Raw genomic sequence first — 22,416 nt, 5'->3', positions numbered from 1 at the left:
ATCCTATACCTCTTCAATTTGGTAATGAAGAAATTGTTAAATGAGAAGGTGAAATCACATGTCTCAGACTTCAAGTTGGAGTTCAACCGCTTTTGCATTCACAGTGGTGGGTGAGGAGTGATAGATGTGACGGAGAAGAACCTAAATTTGTAGCCTGAAGATGTGAGGGACGACACTTTACCAATTTGAGAATACGTCATCCACCTCTGTATGGTACATACAAGTTGAACAACTCCCAACGTTGAAGGCAAGTTCCCCTGTAATTTTGGCTTCTCACATTGCTCTGTAGTTTTGGACCTTCTGCGTCTCCTGTTCTTGGTGGGTTTCGGAGAAGAAATTGATGCCGTTGTTTGCGCAGTCGGAGCTGTTTTCCCTAACCCTAGGCTCAATTGTCCAGAAAATTTCAGCCTTAACATGAGAATAAGAAACTTGTACGGATTTTCCTTTTTTGGTTTCATCGGAATGCATGAAAGGTAAGAGGTTTTTGTCATCCCGGCCGGCGACCATGATGGCAGCAATGTCATGGGAGGAGGGTACGTAGATTTCTGAGTCAGTGGCGGGTGAGTAGGGTTGGTTGGAACCGTTTATGAACCGGGTTAATTAGAGGAACACATTAGAGATTTGGGTAGTTGGAAATCAACGGCTACGATCTATCATTGACCACATGGCGCTCCCTGGATGGCTATTATTTCTACACCGCAGAAGATTCAGACCTAATTTATACAACCTATATCTATTTATACAACTGAAATCTTCTTCTTCTTCTTTTTTCATTGAAAAGTCTCCAAGCATATCATGCTCCAGTTTATTGAAGAGCCAATATGAAACGTTCTTACACATAAACAAAAGCAGGAGTGGATAAAGCCATTGAGTCGGGGGGGGGGGGGGGGGGGGGGGGGGGGGGGGGGGGGGGGGGGGGGGGGGGGGGGGGGAAAAGGGAAACACGATGCAAATTTAGTTATTTTGCACCCTTTATAACGTAATCAACAAACAAGTTGTCAAGATTCGTATTCTCTCCATCCAAGCCTCTTGTCCATCCTATCCATCCAACCGTTGGGTAATGCATGGATGAAGAGGATGACAACCGTTGGATAAAGAGGTGTACCTTTTAAAAACAAAATGATTCAATTTCAACCATGTCTAAAGGGACCGATTCTCTTTCAAGCTTTTCCATCCCATGGTTGTTATACCTTTCTCTTCACATATTGCCCATTCAACATTTGGCACGACAAGATGGACTAAAGGCTTAGACAAAGAGAACCCAAATTATGCATATCATATAGATATGTAAATTGGAATCGAATTCGGCTCAGATATGGGGTTTTAAACTCATTCTTGAGTGTTGGAACCAATAAATATAATCGTGTATTAAATGTAATACACTGAGAAGTTTGGATCTTTACCACTCAATCAACCATGCATTGGCGTAATAAAGTATTTTTAGTTTAATGTAGTTAGTTACTATTAATGAATACTAACAAAAGGAATCCTTAAAATAAAACTTAAATTGGATATGGATCATCAAATATTAATCGAATATGGTAATATCTGACTTAAAATTTTCAAATCCAAGAAACTACAATTTTCAAATAATGGAATCTCCTCACCGCGCCAGTAAAATCAATGAATTGTTCTTCGGTAATTTCTCTCTTACGATTTCACGAACTTTGGAAAACAGTTTCTAGAAGACGTTCATTCTAGAAAAAACGTGCCATCCAAGATCTTTAAGACCTAACTGTGATGTTCAAAATTTCCACCGTGGAGAAAAATGTGGACATAAAGAAGAAGTTCCACAGAGCTTCGTCTGCGCTTCTTTCTTTCCAAGTAACCTTCTCCGCACGCAAATCTTCCATGACACAACCGCTGACTTCTCCCCTTCCTTCTGCAACACAACCCTTATAAATTCACACAAAATCTCCCTTCAGCTACATCAAAAGTTCCCACAAATTGCTCTGCAACACTACTAGTTACCACAGTTCCACAAAACCATCTTCAGCAATATCATAATGCATAGAACACCTTCAGACTCATATCTGGGGCTAGAAGTAGCTCCAGCCTTCTTCAAGCCCATTCAGCAAATGGCCCCTCCCTCCCCAACCAAGCGCCACACCAAGATCTCAGTCGTCGGAACTGGGAACGTGGGCATGGCCATTGCTCAAACCATTCTCACACAAGATCTCGCCGACGAAATTGCTCTTGTTGATGTCAATCCTGACAAACTTCGTGGTGAAATGCTCGATCTACAGCACGCTGCAGCCTTCCTTCCCCGTACCAAAATCCTTGCTTCTGTAGATTACTCTGTTACTGCAGGGTCCGACCTCTGCATCGTCACCGCCGGTGCTCGTCAGATTGTTGGTGAATCCAGGCTCAATCTGCTTCAACGCAATGTCACCCTCTTCTCAAAAATCATTCCACAACTCGCCAAGCACTCCCCTGATACAATTCTGCTGATAGTGTCAAACCCAGTTGATGTCTTGACTTATGTAGCCTGGAAGCTTTCTGGGTTTCCTTCTAATCGTGTGATTGGTTCAGGCACCAATCTTGATTCCTCCAGGTTTCGGTTCCTCATAGCTGACCATCTAGACGTAAACGCCCAAGATGTTCAGGTACTGTTCTTAATCACTAGTCATTCTTTCATTGATTTTGGATTCTGAGTCTAATCTTTTTTTTGTTGGTTGATCTAGGCTTACATTGTTGGAGAACATGGAGACAGTTCAGTTGCGCTTTGGTCGAGCATAAGCGTTGGTGGGGTGCCTGTGTTGAGTTTCTTAGAGAAGCAAGAAATTAACTATGAGAAAGAAACATTGGAGAACATGCACAAAGAAGTCATAAATGGTGCTTATGAGGTGATTCGTCTCAAGGGCTATACATCATGGGCGATTGGGTACTCCGTGGCTAGCCTTGCTAGAACAATACTCAGGAACCAGAGGAGGGTTCATCCTGTTTCAGTTCTTGCCAAAGGCTTCTATGGGATGGATGAAGGAGAAGTTTTCTTGAGCTTGCCTGCTCAGCTTGGAAGGGGAGGCGTTCTGGGTGTGATTAATGTGCACTTGTCTGACGAAGAGGCACAGCAACTCCGTGACTCTGCCAAGACCATTTCAGATTACCAAAGCCAGCTTGAGATGTAGAAGCACGGTCTGCAAACTTGTTCTTGATCTTCTGTTTGTCTGGTTTATGGGTTTTCTTTGTTTTTAAACTTTTTTTTGTGCTCAGATTAGTTGATTAATTTCTATCTTTGTCATTCTTTTCACTGGAATGTTGTTAGAATAATTGTAATGCGTTTTTGCTGACTTGAATCATAGATATCCCAGTTTGCTCTTTCTGAATTATTAATTGCTTATACTCCCAATGGTTGGAAACATTAAAATCGTGAAATATTTTAACTAGATCAATCTGAAACTTAAGCAAGCATCATTCTCAACACATATCTGGTATCTAAACATCAAACTAAAACATACCCAATTTCATAAACATACGTGTCCATTTGTTCAGCCAAGAAGGAAGTTCTTCAAGAATTTGTTCTTCTCGACTTTGCATTGAATCCACTGGAAGGTCTTGGATGGGTTGCTGGAGAATTGTAGAAGTTGAATGGAGCCTTGAAGGCACTAAAGTCATGGATCTTTAACATCATCTGTTGACCATCATTTGGAACCAAACAAATGTCTACTAGCATGTTTTGACTATCATTTGGAACCAAACAAATGTCTACTAGCATGTAAGACCGACATTAATTCCGAATACTATAATACATTGTCGTTCTATTGATAAACAACATGAAACTATGTAGAGGAGTTAACCGTGTCAAATAAGCAAGTTGTTGTTCTTGCAAATGCATATGACCAAGAGTCTCATTATCATTTACATTAGAATATCTACTCTTCAAGTAATATATCAACACATTGGGTTGATGACATCTGTCAGTCAAAGAAAGACATGGTCAACATAGAATCCACCGGAAAAAGAATAATAATGTTAAGGACTAAAATGGTCATTCTATATCGTCCGGTCTGAATCCATGGTTGCACGGTCCAACCAGGTTCATTACCTGATAAAGTTCGACCAGGCGGTTCATGGTAGAACCGACCATAACAACAAGCACATTTGCCTAACAAGTTTAGGGAACCTAACAAAGGTAGACTCCTACCATCCATCAACTTGATGGAAAGATGAGTTAGGTAAAGAACTTTGTGTAGAGTTACTTTCCTAGAGCAACTCATCTTAGAATCACATTCCGATTATAACTCTGTTAGCGTACACTATATAAACACCTCAGGTAAACATTAGGGGTAAGCATTCATATTTTGTGTGATCAATTACTTGAATTCTCTATTGAGTAGTTGATATCATATCATTAGTACTAACTTGCTAGTCGGAGACGTACCTCGACCACACAAGGTCGAGCACGTATTTTGCAGATTCGTGACAGGGAAGGACGAGCGAGATTCCATATCAACAAATAATAATAACTTTAGAGATCAAGGACTTACCTCTAATAGGTTAAAGGTTTTGTCCTAATTGCTCATGGTTGTATAATTGAATTAGAATATTATATGTGATCGAAATCTATAGTTCATTGGGCACTCATTGAGAGGTCTCCTCTAGGTTCTAGGGAGAAAAGCCACACGTAAAAAATCATGCCTAGCCCAAGTTCAAACGATATCAACCCGATCGCAAACCTAAAGTTAGAAACCTTGCTTATAATGGGTTTAAGATTAAAGATTAGCTTGAGACAGAAGAACTTTCCAACTAGTGAGTTTAACTAAAGGTAAGGAAGAAAGTTCTCTAAGAGGGGTTTTAAGGTTTGAGGTAAACAATGGAAATTGAATGGATTTTATACAAGTGAAGTAAAGGTTTGTTTTAAACCAATCTAGCGATTAGTCCTACATTGGCAAAAAATAAATACAATAGTGGTTCGGAATGACCTTTTTACTCCAAAGTTCCAGTTTCTGGTGCTCCCGAACTTCAATGCTGCACATTTAATAGATAGCACATGCTGGCAACGGTTGAGATCAAATCTTGACCGTCCATTTTGGTGTGTTGTAAACCAAAATGGATGGTCGAGATTTGATCTCAATTAACCGTCGACAGCACAGTGGTACGCAACACTGAAGCTCAACCGCTTCTGGCAAACATCATAAAATGGGGATGGCCCATGTGGGCATACGATTTAAAACGGGTTTTCATCCTATCCATTTCTGACAAGAAATAGACCATTCATTTCTTAATGGATGAGTGATACGTATTCATATGTCAAATCAAAAGGTTGTATGGGCACGTGTCACTCAACCATAAAGAAATTGACCATAAAGAAATTGATGGTCCATTTTCTGGTAAAAAATACAGCGGATAAAATTTCATCTAAAACTAGATGAGTTGATGGCTTGATGCAAGCTATTTGGGTAGAAAGACAAGAACATGTCACATGGGTAAGAAAAAGACCATCATCAAAAGGAGGAAAAGCGAAAAAATTTCTAATTATTCCTTTTCCAAAAGGAAACAATGGCCGAGACTTTTGAAAGTGTATCATATACATAAACCAAAGAATCAACCACCGACAAGGTTGTCTTTCGCATGATTTTCATTTTTTTTATTTTTACCTATCTTTAAAAATCCACAATAAAACTCATTTTTGGATCAAAATATAAAATTATTTAATAATTAATTTGTAAAATAACTTTTTCACAGAAAAATATATTTGGCATTACCTTCTCTGCAAACTAACTGTTAGCTCTAAAACTTCTCTTGAAAAAGATATACATACATCCTCTCCTACCATCAATTGAAGGTCATACCAAGTAATAGTAAGAAATATTTAATGCATAACAAAAATTAACTCCTACTGCAAAGAGGCATGAGAACAAAATTCATAAAGGTTAGCTCTCCAAAATCCAAAAAATAAAAAAAAAACACTTTTCAAATATTACTTGAATTTATCTCCTTCTCTTTTTATTTTCAAACAAATTGGAAAAATTATATGATTAACAACTATTGAGTTTATGTTTACAAAACTAACCACTCACTGTTTTATTAATAAAATCAAATAGTTTTGAGTTTAGAAAAGTAGTCAAAACAGTGTCAGTTACTAATCTAATGACAAATTTGCCCCTCCCTCTTTCTCTGCCTCCTTTCCAGCTACAATAACCTGGATGATTAACTGAATCAAAGGATTTTTCTTCTTCTTCTTCTTCATTTTTTTTTTCAAATCAATAACTAAATCGGAGGTTAGGTTTCTGTAGAATGAGTTCTAAGAAGATGGATTTGGATATGCAAAGACAAGAAGAACACTAGATTTGGACAAATTGAAAAATTAGTTGGATATATCACTCATTGCATAGGTTTTTCCAACAAAAATCAGAGTTAGATCCATAGACTGATTGCAAAATAGCTCAACTTGATCGACGAACCAGAAGTATATTAGTTATATGTTGAAGGATTAAATTGTCAACAATCAAGAAAGTGAACCGATTGATTCATGGGTAAGAGATCAGAAGAAGGATTAGTCGTTGCTAAGATGCACAGATAAAAATCGGCTCTGAAGGCATGGATTCCATCCTTCAGCTGTAAGTCTTTTCAATTGCAGTGGATTTGGATTATAAAATCTTGAGACCTCCATCTTTTTTTATCTATAATGAGTTGCTGGGCGTTTTTCATTAAGTAAAAAACCTGAAACAAATAACATCTTGATTCATTCCAGCCAAAGATATAAAATCGAAAACAACAGTGACCACTACAGTGGTCGATTTTGGGAAGAAAGAAGAAACATAAACCTAATAGTGCCTAATCATGTAGTTTTCCCAGTTTTTTTTTTGGGTAAACAACGATGTATAAAGGTTAACCGAAGTTTATATAGCCAAGTTGCTGTTCTTACCAAAAAAAAGTTGCTGTTCTTGTACAATGATCTCTAGTCTCAAAATCTCATTTATTCTGTTCATGTGGTTGTCTTCTTTTCTTTTGACAAATATAGATTCAAATAATGGTTATAAATCATAATTGAATTGCATTAAACTGGCTCACATGAGAATTCTCGAATAGTATATTGTTGGTTATTTCAGTTTTCATTGGTCCCAAATCCTAAGAGATCCTTTTCTCCACCTGCAACAACTCTGTGCTGGTATATAAAACGTCAGTTTTTCTTCTTCTCAAGTAATGTATCAACTATCAACACACTGGGTTGATGACTTCTGCCCTTGAAAGAAAGAAAGGGTCAATACAATCCACCGATACCAAAAATATTATAATAATAACAATAGAGATTGAGGACTTACATCCAATAGGTTCAAGATTTTGTACTAAATTGCTCTTACTAGTACAATTAGATTAGAATGTTACACATAATTGAAAATCTATAACTTATTGGACACTCATAAGTTACCAAACGTTACCAACCGCATACTAATTATTTAGCCCAAATACCTACTAATGATATTGACTGGAGCCAAACTACTGGGAAAAATTTGTAGATTGCAGGAATATGTAATCATCGACTGAAGCAATGTGGCTGGACTTTTTGTTATGTGGAGAAGGGAGTTTGCACCAATCTACCGATTAGCCCTACATTGGTTAGATAATACATAATAATTGAATTAGGAATCTTCAGAATGACCTTTCCACTCAGAAGTTCCAGCTTTTGGGTGAATGTCATAAAATGTGGATGGCCCAGTCTAAAACTGGATGAGCTGATGGCTTGAGCCTTCATGCAGGCCCATAAGGCCAGAAAGGGAAGAGTGTCGCCGTCTATCGGTAAGAAACCAAAGACTACAATCAAAAGGAGGAGAACTTCTGATTATTCCTTTTCCAAAAGGAAATAATGGCCAGACACTGTTGAAAGTGTAGCATTACACAACCAAAGAATCTGAGAATTACATAGCACCCACAGACACTCAAAAATGATCATCATTAACTTCCACACGAATTACAGAGAATAGCAAGATATTATCACTCACACCACAACAGAACAAGCATACCTCGCTAATGGGCAAGCTTAAAGTACAGAATTAAGCCGATTGCAACAACTAGAGCTGCTATTATAAAACCTATGATCCATTTGTTCTTGCTCATCCTTCTTGACATGGCAGTCAAAATCCTCTTACTCTTGCCAATGTTGTCATCAACCCCATGAAGCTGAAAATGAAGAAAGAACAGTTAGCAAAACAATGCATTCATATCCATTACAAGAACACACACGTGGGGAAGGGGAGGTGTGAACACACTGATCATCAACATCACCCTGTACATATAAATCAGTGGTTCCCATAATGGTCATTCTGAGTGTGGAATCCGTGCAATACAATCATTCTGATGCAACCTCAGGAACTGAAAGTTTTCCCAAATACTTATCTTCTACCCTTAACCTAAAATTTCATATCCCACCCATTATGACACAAAAAAGAAGCCAGGATTCTGTCAACCAATCCTCATACACATCTATTGGCGCGGCATCTTTGCTCTCTCTAAAACCATCGCCTCCTCCATCTAGTCCTTCTTTTGCAGTTTCCTTTGGAAGGGCAAAGAATCCTCCAGATATCTTCACCCCATCAGCTAGAAAGCTGTTCATTAGGCTAGACCGAAAGGAGAAGCTGTTTATTAGCCCAACCAAGAGGAGGTCTTGGCATCCAGATATTAGAGATACAACATCACCAGCCTCCTCAAATCATTTGGAAAATCATCACAAAGAAAATTCCATTTGGGTGAACTTGGTTTACTTTTACCTTCTCTAGCGCGATTCCTCGTGGTCATCATCTGACTACCTTCCAAAAATGGGTTGTTCTCCACCTCTTCTGCCTATAACCATGTTTGTTCCCCCCTAGGCCAGCTTAGTCTAGTTCAAAGGTCATATCCCTAGGCAAGCCTTCACCATTTGGAGAGTCCTCTCCAACTACCTCCCTACCCCTACCTAATTTCTTCTCCTCCATTGCCATATCCCAGTCTCCCCCGAATGCATCCTCTGCTCCCCGCCCCCCCCCGGCCCCCCCCCCCCCCCCCCCTTTTCCCTTGCCCCCCTTTTTCCTTCTTTTTTCTTTTTTTTTTTGTTTTTCGCTTCCTTTCTCCCCCCGCGCGCCCCTTTGGACATCAAAAACCCTACCCAGCTCTCCTTTGCCAGCCCTTTCTCTGACCATATTGGAGCCTTGGCATTGCTTCCATCTAGCACCAGCATAGGCATCCTCGCCCCTTGGAGCTTGAATCTCACCATGTTTCTGCTTCATTTCAGGACTCCTCCAATGCTGATACGGTTGGGAAGCTGGTTTTCAGCTCTTGTATTTCTCATATTTGGCTTGAGAGGAATCTTCACTAATGGACTTCCAAATCCAGATCCCATGACCAAATTTGGAAAGCCATTTGGAAAGATGTCTGTTCTCAGCTTTGTGTTCTTCCCATAGACCTCTTGTAGATGGTAGATACCCCATAATGTTGTTAGTTGGGGTCTTTGATTTGTTGCTGCTCACTTAGAGCTGTTGTCGCCTCCCCAACAACACCTCCCCCACAAAAAAAAAAAATTTTTTCTTTCTTTTGGATAAAATAATTTTATTCATCCGAAAGGAAAAGTCCCTATACAGATTTGGATCAGATCTGGTTTAGTATGGGACCGGAAAATAGGAAAGGGGATGTCTAGTACCAAGAACCACTAGCTTATCAAGGACTAAATCATCCTAAATGCACCTCAGTAAAATACTCACAGCTGGCCACTTAATACAACGTGTACTCATTGTAAGGCCCTTTCACTTCTTTGTGTACTAACTTTGCTTTTCTTCTTTAGACCTTTCCCTTCCATAATTGCCAACTTATTGTTAGCAAAGCTACACAAAAAGAACATGAAAATGGAGAAAATACACACAAACAAGAAGATTTTATGTGGTTCACCCTAAGGCTATGTAATGTAGTATTGTATTTGATTGATCAAAACAATAGCCAAATAGGATCTTTCACAAGGAATAAAATTCAAATTTGATAGACTTAGGATGAAACAGAACTCAGATGTGAAGAGGACTGAAAACTAGACTGGTATTACAAGGACAATAGCATAACAATACGGACTAAATAGGTCTTCAAAGCAAGGGCAAAACTATGAACTAGATTGGAAATTAGGATGAAGTGTAGTCACTAGAGTAGACTTGTCAATGATGAAGAAATTGAAGGTACACTATGAGGGATTTGAGAGAACAATAAGAACAACAAAATAAAACTCGGGCTTCACACCGCAAGGTGAATCGAACACCAACCTACCTTGATCAAACACAAGGATTTTCCATAAATAAGGAATGCTAAGAAAGCAACTTGATTTCAAATGATGAGTGTCTCCTCCTCTTACATAAGTCTCTTTATATAACATTCTAAAGAGACATAAACATTAAATGTGACATCCAACCACTAGCATATCTATTAATGACTCAACCACTACCTAACTCTTGACAAAGAAAAACTCATTTGACAATGAGTTCTTTTTATTTTCGAAGCTCAACCCCTTTTATTGATTTTTCAAGAACTAGACTTGGGCTTAGATCTAGCCCCTGGAGATCAAAATATATGGGCTGACTTTAACCGACCAAAGTAGTCCTAGCCCATGAAAACCATTTGCTAATTTGAATGATAGCTATAGGCCTTTGATGGGCCCTACACATTGGACTTCTTCTTTCCTGTATATGTCTTCAATTCTACATCATTATGTCCAACACTAACCTCTATGATGGTTTCACTATGAAGAGAGAAGAAGCATATTAGAGCCCTAAAACGTTTTCCACCCCACTCTCAAACAAATAAGATGTACTTAGAGCAAAACACGGAGAAAACCCTAACCCGAGAACAAGACCCAAATGCCCCTGCCAAGAACATCTAGAAACAGCTAACAGTTGGGGGCCCAGAACAGTCATTTTAAAGTTCTCCAAATGCTTATCGCAACTCACAGCCTACCCTGCAGCTATGTTTCCTGTTTTTGGTGATTTGGGCATACTAGAACCATTGCACCTGTTGCATCATCTACCAATGAAATCCAGGTGACATAGCAATCTAGTCAGCAGCCCAAAATGGATACGCCATGGTCCCCCCATAAAACCTTAAAGCTGGTTGGCAAAATGAAAGTCCCCTTTTTAGACCATTAAAAAAAGACTTGAGCTGCACAACAAAACTTGACATAGGGAAAACCAAACTCCCAAATGTCTCCATAAATCAACAGTACAGAAGTGGCTCAGCCATAAGAAATCTTTGGTGGATATCTAATGCAGAATTGAAGACATACAAGAAAGAAAAAGCTCAATGGGTCATGCCCATCGAAGGCCTAAAGCTATCACCTAAATCAGCCCATGGCTTTCATGGGCTAGGACTACTTTGGTGGGTTAAAGTCAGCCCACATATTTAATCTTCATGAGCTAGACTTAAGTCCAAGTCTAGTTCTTGATAAGTCAATAAAAGTGGCTGAGCTTTGAAAATAAGAAGAACTCATTGTCAAAGAAGTTCCTTTATCAAGAGTTAGGTGGTGGTTGAGTCATTAATAGGTAGGTGTTAACTAGTGGTTGGATATTACATTTAATGTTCATGTCTCTTTAGAATGCTATATGAAGAGACTTATGTAAAAGGAGGAAAACATCAGTTGAAATTAAATAGCTTTGTTAGCTATTCTTCTCTTTAGAGAAACCTTGTGTATTCTTCTCTTTAGAGAAACCTTGTGTTTGATTAAGGTAGGTTGGTGTTTGATCCAATTGATCTACCTTGCGGTGTAAAGCCTGGATGTTATATTTGTTGCCTTTGGTTGTTCTCTCATTTCTGCTATATCATTCCCTCATTTCTCCATCTAGCAATAACCCCGTCTAATTCTTAATATTCTATTTTGGTAACTACCATTACCTTGAAGTACAAATATGTCCCGATTGTTCTGATGTTATCCTAGAGTTATCATTGTGATAGCTCTCTAGATTTCAGCTTTGCTTCACATCTAAAATCTGTCTCATTCTTAAGTCAATGAAATCTGAATTTCCTTCTTGTGAAAAGATCCTATTTGGCTACTGTTTTGATCAATCAAATACAGTATTACATTAATATCCCAGGGGAAAAACCAAGCTAAATCATTCAGAATGACATCGGACTTCCTTACAGCAGAAATATACAGTGGCCCTAAATCAAATAATCATTTTCCATGTAAAGCTAAAAGGCACACACAAAAACATCACAAGCACAAAAGCAGCAGCCAGTAACAAATAAAATAAAGCAGACAAGTCGGGGGGAAATGAACAGCACAATAGCATTAATACACCACAAAACAAGTCAAGCATTAGGGAAGTACATACTGTGTTATGGGCATGCAGGAGAGACTGTCGTTGTTGATGCAAATCCTGAAGGATTGAGACACCAAGTTCTTCTGTTTCCAGCATGGTTTTTCTACCCTCCTTAATCCGCTCACCAGACTGGTTCACTCTTTCAGTTGACATTAACAATCTGCGTCTTTGATCAGCAGACGCCTGTAAATCCATCCATTAGTACTATTGCTCTGTCAGTTAAATGGAAGGTAAATACAAATAAAACTTAACAGCATAGAGGGTCAACAAATAGGGACAGATACGCAATATTTCAAAACTAACAACCATTTTGGACGGAAAAAAAAAAACTAACAACCATAATATGGCCATCAGTGTAGCAGCTGGAGATATATGCAGCAAAACAAGAACTTTATTAATGGCACAACCATAATAGATCCGTTTGTTTCAATGTAAAATATTTTCTTGATTTCACGGAGGCCTTAAGTGGTTGGCACTAATCTGATTATTCAGAGTCATTCTTTTGATAGTTGCTCTTTTGAAGCATCCCTCCAAATCTCTCAATTCCCATATTCTTCCCAAAAGGAATTGAATCCATCTTTGCTTATTAGCAACTACAATAGCAATCTGTGAAAATCCTTCCATCAAAAAAAAAATAATTGAACCCCCAGGAAGCAAAGAAACATCTTGGTACAGGAATTTGGGAACAATATCAGCAATGAAAAGTACACTAACAACAAATCACAATACATTAACAATAGACCACATGGAGAGCAATACATAAATTAACAAGGAAGTTTGAACGATATGCATGACCCCCTAAACCCCCCCCCCCCCCCCCAAAAAAAAAAAAAAAAAACACACTACATTGGGCAAAACATACCACCAGTGTATCAGCCATTCCTGACTCCAACAATTCATCTCGTGCAGCCTGATTAGCATTATTGGATGTGATTCTCTTAACTTCACTTTTCAGATTGTTCAGATCGGACTTGTACTCCCTTAACTTTGCAAGAAGCATAGCCTTCACACTTGGCTGCAAACTTCTTGCCTCAAGGTCCATTTTTCTAATCTGAAGAAATTCAGAAAGCAACAAAACTTAAGAAAACAGAGAATTGCAAAGGAGAACAACACCCAAGAATATGATTTAATGGTACCAAAGCCTCTGCATCTTCCAATCCAGCTTTTATTTCATTAACTTTCTGCTTCTTCTGTTCTGCAAGGTTAAATATATGAAATATAATCAACAACAATAAATAAGCAAAAGCCAGAATGATATACATACGACATGTGCTAGTGTGGCAGTGCCAACCGTCAACTCTAGTTCAAAATTTTCATCCCCTTAAACTGAAAACCAACATAGGGTTCTTTGTCAGGTCATTTATAACAGAAAAATAAAAGCATTTCTGCATTTTCCGTTACTCTCTTTATGGAAATAACCAACTCTTTCTGGTTGACCTTCAAAGAATGTAAGGTACTAAACCACCACAAATTCTTCCACGATATATAATTGTCAGAAATACAGTGACACAGGGTGGAGTGTAGGGCAGTTATGAAGTGTCATGTGAAGAAGCTATTCGTAGCAGAGGCGAGGATGTTAAGATGGATGTGTTACAAAACTAGGAAGGATGAAGGAATGAATGTATTAGAGCTGATCTGCGAGAGTTACGCTGACCAATGAAAACCTTTGAGAATGTCTTTTACGGTGGTATGGCAATTTCAACAAATGCTTGGAGATGCCAGCAAGGAAGAGTTACCTGATCCTGATTAGAGGAACTAAAAGACCTAGGGGCAAGCCTAAAATGATCATAGGAGAGGTTATGGACTAATGGCATGTGTGAGTCTGTGTCTTCTACCAAGTATGACCTATTAACCTCAGATAGAGCTTATTGAAGGGCAAGGGATCCAAATTGCCGACCCCATTGACCTGAAATTTTCCTGTCTTCCTGAGCTGTGTTTCCCTTCTTTTTCATTTCTTTCTGCCCATATTTTTGTCTTTGTTCCTCTTACTTTCAGTCAGTTTTCCCTACTATTGTTCGCAGAAATCAATGTATCCAACCCCATTTAGTTGGGTATGGCTGAGTTTGTTTTTGATGTTGTCCTAATATCATAAAATATATAAGATCAATGTTCTGGTTCCATTTCTATTGGCAGACTCTGTTGACAACTCTACACCCCTAATGCTAGAAAAGGAGAATCCAGCAAAGTAGGCCAAGGTATTTGACGAGACCAAATCAGTATGTGAATGTTATGAAGTATCAAGTATAAGCAAGCCTGTTACAACTACAAACTGGAAACCCTAAATTTGTGGAGAACATTTCAAGACCAAAAAAGTACAAAGTTAAAAAATCCCTAGCCACTATTCAGCCCTTTCTCAGCAATTAACTATCATGTATCAATACTACCCGAAGAACTAGATGTAATACACAATAACAATCAGATAACCCAAAAGTGCCTAGGAGACAAGTTGAACTAAGTATCTCTAAAATTTGAAACATTGTCTGAAAACAGCACATGTTTTAAACAGTGAGGCCTTAGACCTAAGTCCCTAGTTAGAAAAAAACAAGACACAACTCGGCCTAAGTTCCTAGTCCTAATTACAATAGGCAAAGAAATTTAGAAATAAAACAAAACACAACTCCTTTGAAAAATCGTGGGAGGCCGTGGTTAGACCTAATTACATGCTGCTTAAATCATGTTGAACATAGACGATCACATGACTATTAAGTAAACAAACTTAAATGAACCAAAACTGAACCAGGAATAAATCACTTTTTCAACCAAAATGGAATAAAAGGCTGAAAACACTGAGATAAAAAAAATTCTAACGTACAAAAACTACTACTCAGACGCCTTCTTGTTGGACTTCAGATCTGCGTCAATCCAGGTATTCAACGTAGAGTTGCCTTTCCATATTATCATTCAGATATGATGTCCACTAGAAATTTTAGCATGAAAATTTTGAAAAATCTCAAAGACAACGTCTTTGGGCATATGCCCACACTTTTTGATGCAGGAGCATCAGTTGTTAGGGATATTTTAGTTTGTATAGGGCTTGAAGTTTATGTATACTGCCACAGCTAAGAATATCCAGATAGCCTCTAGTTTGCTACTGATGTTAATGTATCCACATATTCACTTGTGCATAGCCTTTGCAAAGAATGGTTGCTTTTCTCTGAACTTGACCTTCTTCATTCACCATGGCACTTAAAACTACAGCTATCAAGGTGCAAGGCAAACAACGGCATTGGAGAAGGTCAAAATACAAGGGGAGACCAACTAGGCGCCCAGGTTGATCAAAACTCCTGGATGCCAAGGTGCAACTGATCGCCAAGGTGATGCCTTGACAACTATGCTAAAAATCCATCTTGTACCAATAGCATTTCAATCTATGGATCTGGGTGCTATTCCCAGGGTTTTTTTCTTCTCTATCTTCTCAAGTTCCTCCTCCATTCTGATTAGTCCTTCTAATGTAGCATTACTGCCAAAAATGCTAAAATATTTTGAAATTGCCTTGCTCTGGAACCACAACTCATATAGAGTTTCATATTCATATGGTCCAAGCATGCACCTATCTTGTACGTGCACTCCTTCCTTCCAGAATATTTACCCAAGCCACTCTCTATGAGCATGGTACTCTTGTACTATTATGCTCTCTATTTTTTCTTTTTTGGCCCACCATTTTGTTGAGGGCCTTCTTTCTTTCTCTCCACAGTTGACACTTATGTTTCACTTCATACTCAAAATAATATCAAACTTTGACCAAGTGTTCTCCTTTATTTGATCATTCAGTTCACATCTTGTCTCATTCTCAACTGGTTTCTTAAAACCCTGAACCCATCATTGAACCCATGATGTAAACTCCAAACAGCTCCCCTCCCCCTCAATAGAAGCCACAAGAAGCTATAGACAGCCGCCATTTTCATGCGCACCCCTAGGGGTATTTTTGTCATTTTCTTAAATTATAACCACTTTTTAGTTTAATAAATCTTATCTATGTGGGATTATCCCTAGTTAAAAGAGTTATAATTATAGCCTTCTATTAATTAATTTCAGATTGTAATTAGTGAATAGGAGTTTGAGTCCATGTCTAAGTTCTAGGTCTTTCTAGAGTAGAACTCCCTAGCATCGATTTCTGCTTGGAATATTTTATTGTTGGCTATAAATTCAAGGCCCTGGAATGTAACAAATCAGCTCTGAAATCAACAAAATCGCTGAGGATTGCAAGCCAAGGAGGAAACCCTGCAGCAGCCTTGTTTGGTTGTTTTGTTCATCAGCTCTTCATCCAAAGAAGCAGCAGCAGCAGTAATCTCTCTCTTTCCCTTCAAAGATACTGTGAGGAAGTGTCAATTCCCAGCCCCAAACCCCTGCCCTAAGCCCTCCCTGCCCTCCCCTTCTTCTCCCTTATCTGCGGCAATTTTCTGGAAGACATAAGCTGTAAAACTCTAAAACTTTGCTGTCCCCTTCTTCAGTTCTTCTAAGGCCTAAATCACAGTAGGAAAGCCTCTAGACCATCCCTAAACTGTTTGGTTGTAACGAGCACCTGTACCTGTGATGCAAAAAAAGGCACCCCTGGCTTAAACCCTGGCGTGGGCTCCAAGGCCCCACCAAGGTGGCGCACCTAGGGCTGGCCAAACCCCAAAAAGGGGCAATTTGGTCATTTTCTAGTCCTAATTAAGCTGCTGATTTTATTTTCAGAATTTTGGTCTGAATTTTCAGAGCCCAATCGTGTCTTAAAGTCCTAGTTTGAGTTAGTAGTTGAGTTCTTGTGTCATACGGAGTCTTTCTTTTAAGTAGGATTCTTTATGGATAATTGAGTCTTTTATTTCAAGTAAAGTTCTTTTACTTTGTGTAGTTGTTATTTAATTGTAAATGATACCACAACAAGTTATTTAATTGTAAAAGGTATCCTAACTTACATAGGAAACCTAGTTGAGTTAGTTTCTAATTTCCCTAGTTGACTCAAGTTAGGTTCCTTATTAGAGTCCATGTCTTTTCCCTCCAATTTTAGGGCTATAAATACCCCCACCATACTTCATTGTAAGACAAGTTGAATCAATGAATAAAACAAGGTCATGGTCTTCTTGGGAGGGCCACGGCAGATTTAGGAAGATTTTCTCAGTCAATTCAGCAAGAGTTCTTGAAGTCCAACCGCAGTCTAGCAATCACACAGCACCTACAACCATTTAGCAAGTAAGTACAGCAGCCAAGAATCCCACCCAAGCCCCTCCATTCCATCACAGCACAACCCCATCCCCTCCCCTTACCATTGCAGCCCCTTCCCAGCCCCCGTTCCCTCTTGCAGCAGCAAGAAAGCCCTCCCCCTTCTTCTCTTTCTTGCGGCAGCCCCCCTCCCCCCTCCCCCTTTTTCTGTTTTCCTTTAATTTTCGGCTTTCTTTTATTTTCTAAAACATGCCACAGAACTGAAAGAAATTAAAGAAAAAGAAAAAGAAGAAGGAAGTCAAGAATCTTGGGATTCTTTCAAGAATCCAGCAATAACACCCCTCCCCTTTGCCGCAAGTTTTCCCTACCCCTTTCCCTTCCTTTCCCTTCCTTTCCCATCGCACAATGTCGTAATCCTAATTTCCCTTTTCCCACATCTTTTTCCTATCTCTAAACTGTTAATTCCCTTTATCTCTCATTCTTTGATTTTCTTAACATCTCAAATCCCTACCCATATCAATTTTGTTAACCCTAGGATATTCCCTCCCTTTTCCCATCAACCCTAAGTCATCCCATAGGGCCTTGGGACACTCCTACAACCCAAGATACATAAACAATAGTCATCTTCTCCCACTAAAATCATCCCATAGGTTACCCAGTAATTTTTAACCATCTTAGGATCCCTAAACATTCCCAGATCATCCCATGGGAATTTAGTGAAATAAACAACCATATCCCTTTCCACAAATACTCCTTGTGCTTTAGATCAACCCATAGAATTTTAGAATTAGTTGCTGAAAGATTCCAAGCAAACCCCAAATTTTAGGGAATCCATCCAAGAAACCCTATCCCTCAACTTGGGTTTACATAACCCTCACCCTTAAGAACCCTAGAATCCCATCCCCTACCTTGCGCAACCCTAACGTGGAAAATTAAACTTGTAGAAAAAAAAACTACACATCAGAGTTAAATTGAAGCTTTCCCTTTTAGAAAACAACTAGACAGCACCTGTCCATCAATTCCTAACCATTCTAGCTAAACCTAAGACCCTAAACCCTAGCCGCAAGCCTTGAAACCCAATTTCTCCTTAGCCACAAGCTTCCCAAAACCTAGTAAGTTCTGCTATTCATCAATAATAGAAAAATTAGTCAACCCTCTCCTTGGTTTACATCAACCCAAATCATCACTGTGGTTATCAATAAAAAAAGAATAAGAACTTTTCAAGATTGGTACTTCAGGTGCTGGTTAGTCCATGAAGATTTGTACGAACTAGTTTCAATGCCTTCTTGTGTAATGCTCATTTGCTTTGTGAGTGACTCTGGTTTCCTTACCCTTCTACAAGATGCAAAAGTAAACTTTAAGGGCTTCTTCACTGGTGGACATCTCAACTGCCTTCTTGGATGTAGTTTTGTCTAGGTTGTCAAAACAATGTAACCCAATCTTCTACGCCACAACAATTTTACTTCTTATCTCATCAAACAGGGTTCTTCAATGCTTTTCATCCAAGTATACAAAGTGCCTGATGCCCTTGTACAAGTTCCAATTGACTTCCCACTTCCTACATGTCCACCTTGATAGACAAACTTGTGGAACATTACAGTATGTCCCTCATCACATATTTGACTAACCCTAAGTAAATTGTGCTTCAGCCTAGTAACATAAAATACTAGTTGTCTTTACTCTTAACATTGTCCAGATTAATAATACCCTTGACCACAAATTCGGCACTCACTATTGCCAAATTCAGCGTCCCTTCTTCATGTTGATTCAACTTCATGAAGATATGAACTTCCCTTGGTCGCATGTCATATGAATGGATAGCCACTGTCCAAAATCCACAAAACAGAATTGCATTGAGCCTTGACAACTAACCGAACCACAAGGCAGCCTATAGTATCATCTCTTCCCACAAGGGTTTACAGTATCATCTCTTCCCTTCTCTACAGCTTGACTAAACTTATTGCTCTTATCAGAGGCTTTCTTCTTTGATTGCATTGTGAGGTAAAGCCCTGTAAGTCCCCTACTTTGTCTCCTAGATCATACTCGAATGTTGATTGCCTTAGATTGAACCTAGTTTGGGGGATTTTTATTGCATTATTCATGGTCCCAAGTGGTTGCTTTATAGGTTTGCACCCGGGGGAGGGGGGAGTGTCCTTGTTTTTGTACAATCAAGCACTGAAGCGAGAGGCTCATCCCCAGTTGATGTAGCAGTTGAAAGAGAGAGTATTAGGCAAATATAGAATCTTGATTGGGTGATGTGAACACAAAAACCCCCTGGCCGAAACCCTAAGTGGGGCCCCCAGGAAGGATCTAAGAAGCCCCCACAAAGTAGCTGAACCTTACACTGAGGCGTATTTTGGGCATTTTTGCCATTAATTTTGTCAAGTCTATTTGAGTCTAGTTGGAATTTGTTTTGAGTATTTTATTTTGAGTTGAGTCTTAAGTTATCTAATTAGCATGTGCTTAAAAGATAAAAGTATGTTGGTGAGATTCCAATCAAATGGTTGAAATCTCGTAATAATTTGATTCATTCTCTAACGTGTTCATAAGAGTCCAATTTGAGTTGCAATTGAATCTCATCAGTTATAGAGATCCCAAAGGGTTGAAATCTCATAATAATTTGATTCATTCTCTAACGTGTTCATAAGAGTCCAGTTTGAGTTGCAATTGAATCTCATCAGTTATAGAGATCCCAGTTTGAGTCAAGAGTCTTTAATTTTAGGCTATAAATAACCTCTTTCTGCATTGTAAATTTCAGTTTTTGATGATTAATTGAATTGATTAAGGACCAGGGTCTCCTTATTGGGTAGGCCTTCATTGAGTGTCTTGTGAAAGATTTCTCTTCATCTTCTTCATTCCAACAAAGCATGTGTGATCATCAAAACCTTCAAGCATCCTAATTCAGCAATCCAGTAAGTACAGCAGCATCCCCCACCCATTCCCAGCCCTTTCCCCTTGTCAGCAGCCTTCCCCATCCCTCTCATTTGCCCACGCAACCCTAGGAAGCCCTCCCCTTGCTACCGTAACTCTTCTGCCCCCTTCCCCTCTGTTTCAGACCTTGAAAACCCTCCCTCCCTATTGCAATTACCCCCTTCCCCTTCCCCCAACAGTTTCCTCCCAAACCTAGCCCCTTTCCCAGTAGTTGCAGCCTCCCCAATCTCCTTTGTCTTCCCAGCAATATCATACCTTACCCCATCTAGGAAACCTTCAACCCCAGCCCCGTTCAACTCCTTTCAGTCCTCTCAGGATCGCAGGAACCCTAGGAACACATCCCTACCATTAATTCTGCAGAAAAAGTCCTATTCCCCAAGTTCTAAAAACCCTGCACTTCATCTTCTTCCCTGAAAACTGCAGAAACTTCAGAAAGAATCTGAATTCTATTAATTTCTATCAATTAGATCCTATTCTAGTTGAAGGAAAACAATGGAAAGCAGTTCTGATCTGTAGAACCAGCAACCCTAGACCCTTCCCAAACCCTAATTACCTTTGAAATTCAAATTTCAAATCTGTATTTGATAGTACAATTGAATTCAGGTCTGAAGAAATTTCAGAAGGCTCTGAACCCCTTTAAAACCCTAAAAACCCTCCATCCTTCATTGGAATTTCCTGGGCAGCCACATTCAAGGAAAATTAGAGTTCTAACCCTAACCCTAGATCCATGGTTACAACATTGGGTCTTGCTCTATGATGTGCCTCAAATCACATTGCCTGACCATATAAATATTGTGGTGTGGACCTGGTTTGGATACTTTGGAGGGAGTTTTATTGCAGAGAACGTACATCTTGGTAGGCATTACCCACCTATGGTTGGAAGGCAATAGCGCATGCGATAGGGAGTCCATTGATATAAGATCACACTCAAGGTACATACAGGCAGTTTGAAAAACGAATAAGTTATATGAGCACCCCCAACCAACAAGAAAAACGAAGTGCGGGGAGCTGTTTAATAAACAAAGATCGAATCTTAGAGAATGGGGGGCAGAAGAACTAAGGGTTTTTGACTGATTAAATATAATCAGGTTAAAATTTTACCGCAATAAGATCCAAATTTAGAGTATATCAATGGATTTTCTAAAGCAGCTAAAGAAATGCCGGCGATCAATACATACTGAAAAACAAGGCTAAAATTACATATATCAAGATAATCAAACAAATCAAAAGGTTGTAAAAAAGGAAGAAACCACACTTCTCACCTCCTTCAAGGATACCAGCGGAGGTACACTTTCTCGATAGATTTGCCGAAAGCTCGCAGTATTGACGCTCGTATCCTTCAAATACCTCACTCATCTTGCCCAAAGATCACAACGACCCTGTTAAACCAGTAATCCAGAAATCGTCAATTTCGATGCTCCTCTAAATAGAGCGAGCAACAATTGCAGTCCAGGAATTCACTACTTAGTTACCTAAGATCAATTAAATCACCGAAAACTAGAAAGACTAGAATTTTGGAATTGCAATCTAACAAAAAAAAGGCTCAAATGGCAACATACCAGCAGAAATGCCCTGAAGAGGCACCAAATTTCGTAAAATCAGCTCGTATCTTGGAGTTGATCAACGAAACAATAGAAGACGAACCAATACTGTTGGAAATTTCTCGCTTGGCCTTCAATTAGAAGAAAATTACAACCATTACCCACGGAATTTTTTTATTGTTATTTATTACTTTTTTTTTTTAATAAACCCATGCGTCCCATGGATTTCGTGATTCTTTCATTGCAAAAGGTAGTTTACCTTCTTGACTTCCGAAGGAAGAGGATGTCCTAGTATAATACTTCGTTTTTTTTTTCTTTAGTGAAATTTTTAGTTGAGTGATCAATGAGTTATAAGATTCAGCTATATATAATATTTTAATCTAAAGTTGTAATTCAATTTATTCTAACCTCAAATATGAACATGTCATGTGACTAAATCCTGTAATTTATTGCGTACTTATTGGAAGAGCCCTTCCAAAAAGACTGGATTTAAACTTATGATTAGAAGGACAAGAAAATTATAATTGTTGAATTTTGAA

The 22,416-nt window shown here is 38.9% G+C and overlaps 2 protein-coding genes across 2 annotated transcripts; one reads left to right on the top strand and one right to left on the bottom strand.

Moving 5' to 3' along the window:
- The first annotated feature begins 1,768 nt into the window (after positions 1-1,768).
- On the top strand, positions 1,769-3,357 carry LOC149006638 (L-lactate dehydrogenase A-like). Its single transcript, XM_089166105.1, has 2 exons — positions 1,769-2,606; positions 2,685-3,357. Exons 1-2 carry the CDS (start codon positions 2,007-2,009, stop codon positions 3,126-3,128), a joined length of 1,044 nt encoding a protein of 347 aa, XP_089022231.1. The 5' UTR covers positions 1,769-2,006; the 3' UTR covers positions 3,129-3,357.
- Positions 3,358-7,417: 4,060 nt separating this feature from the next.
- LOC149006637 (vesicle transport v-SNARE 11-like) lies at positions 7,418-22,107 on the bottom strand. The gene is made up of 6 exons (XM_089165872.1): positions 21,896-22,107; positions 21,599-21,715; positions 13,400-13,458; positions 13,126-13,314; positions 12,276-12,446; positions 7,418-8,121 (listed from the first exon to the last, which is right to left on the bottom strand). The coding sequence occupies exons 2-6, from the start codon at positions 21,690-21,692 to the stop codon at positions 7,969-7,971; spliced, it is 666 nt and encodes a 221-aa protein (XP_089021998.1). The 5' UTR covers positions 21,693-21,715; positions 21,896-22,107; the 3' UTR covers positions 7,418-7,968.
- Between the last annotated feature and the right edge of the window lie 309 nt (positions 22,108-22,416).

Source organism: Hakea prostrata, chromosome 8 (assembly GCF_041222555.1).
Source record: "Hakea prostrata isolate BN-2017 chromosome 8, UWA_Hpros_2, whole genome shotgun sequence".
Lineage (NCBI taxonomy): Eukaryota > Viridiplantae > Streptophyta > Magnoliopsida > Proteales > Proteaceae > Hakea > Hakea prostrata.
The sequence above is the reverse complement of the archived record's forward strand: the minus strand, read 5'-3'. Positions and strand labels throughout refer to the sequence as shown.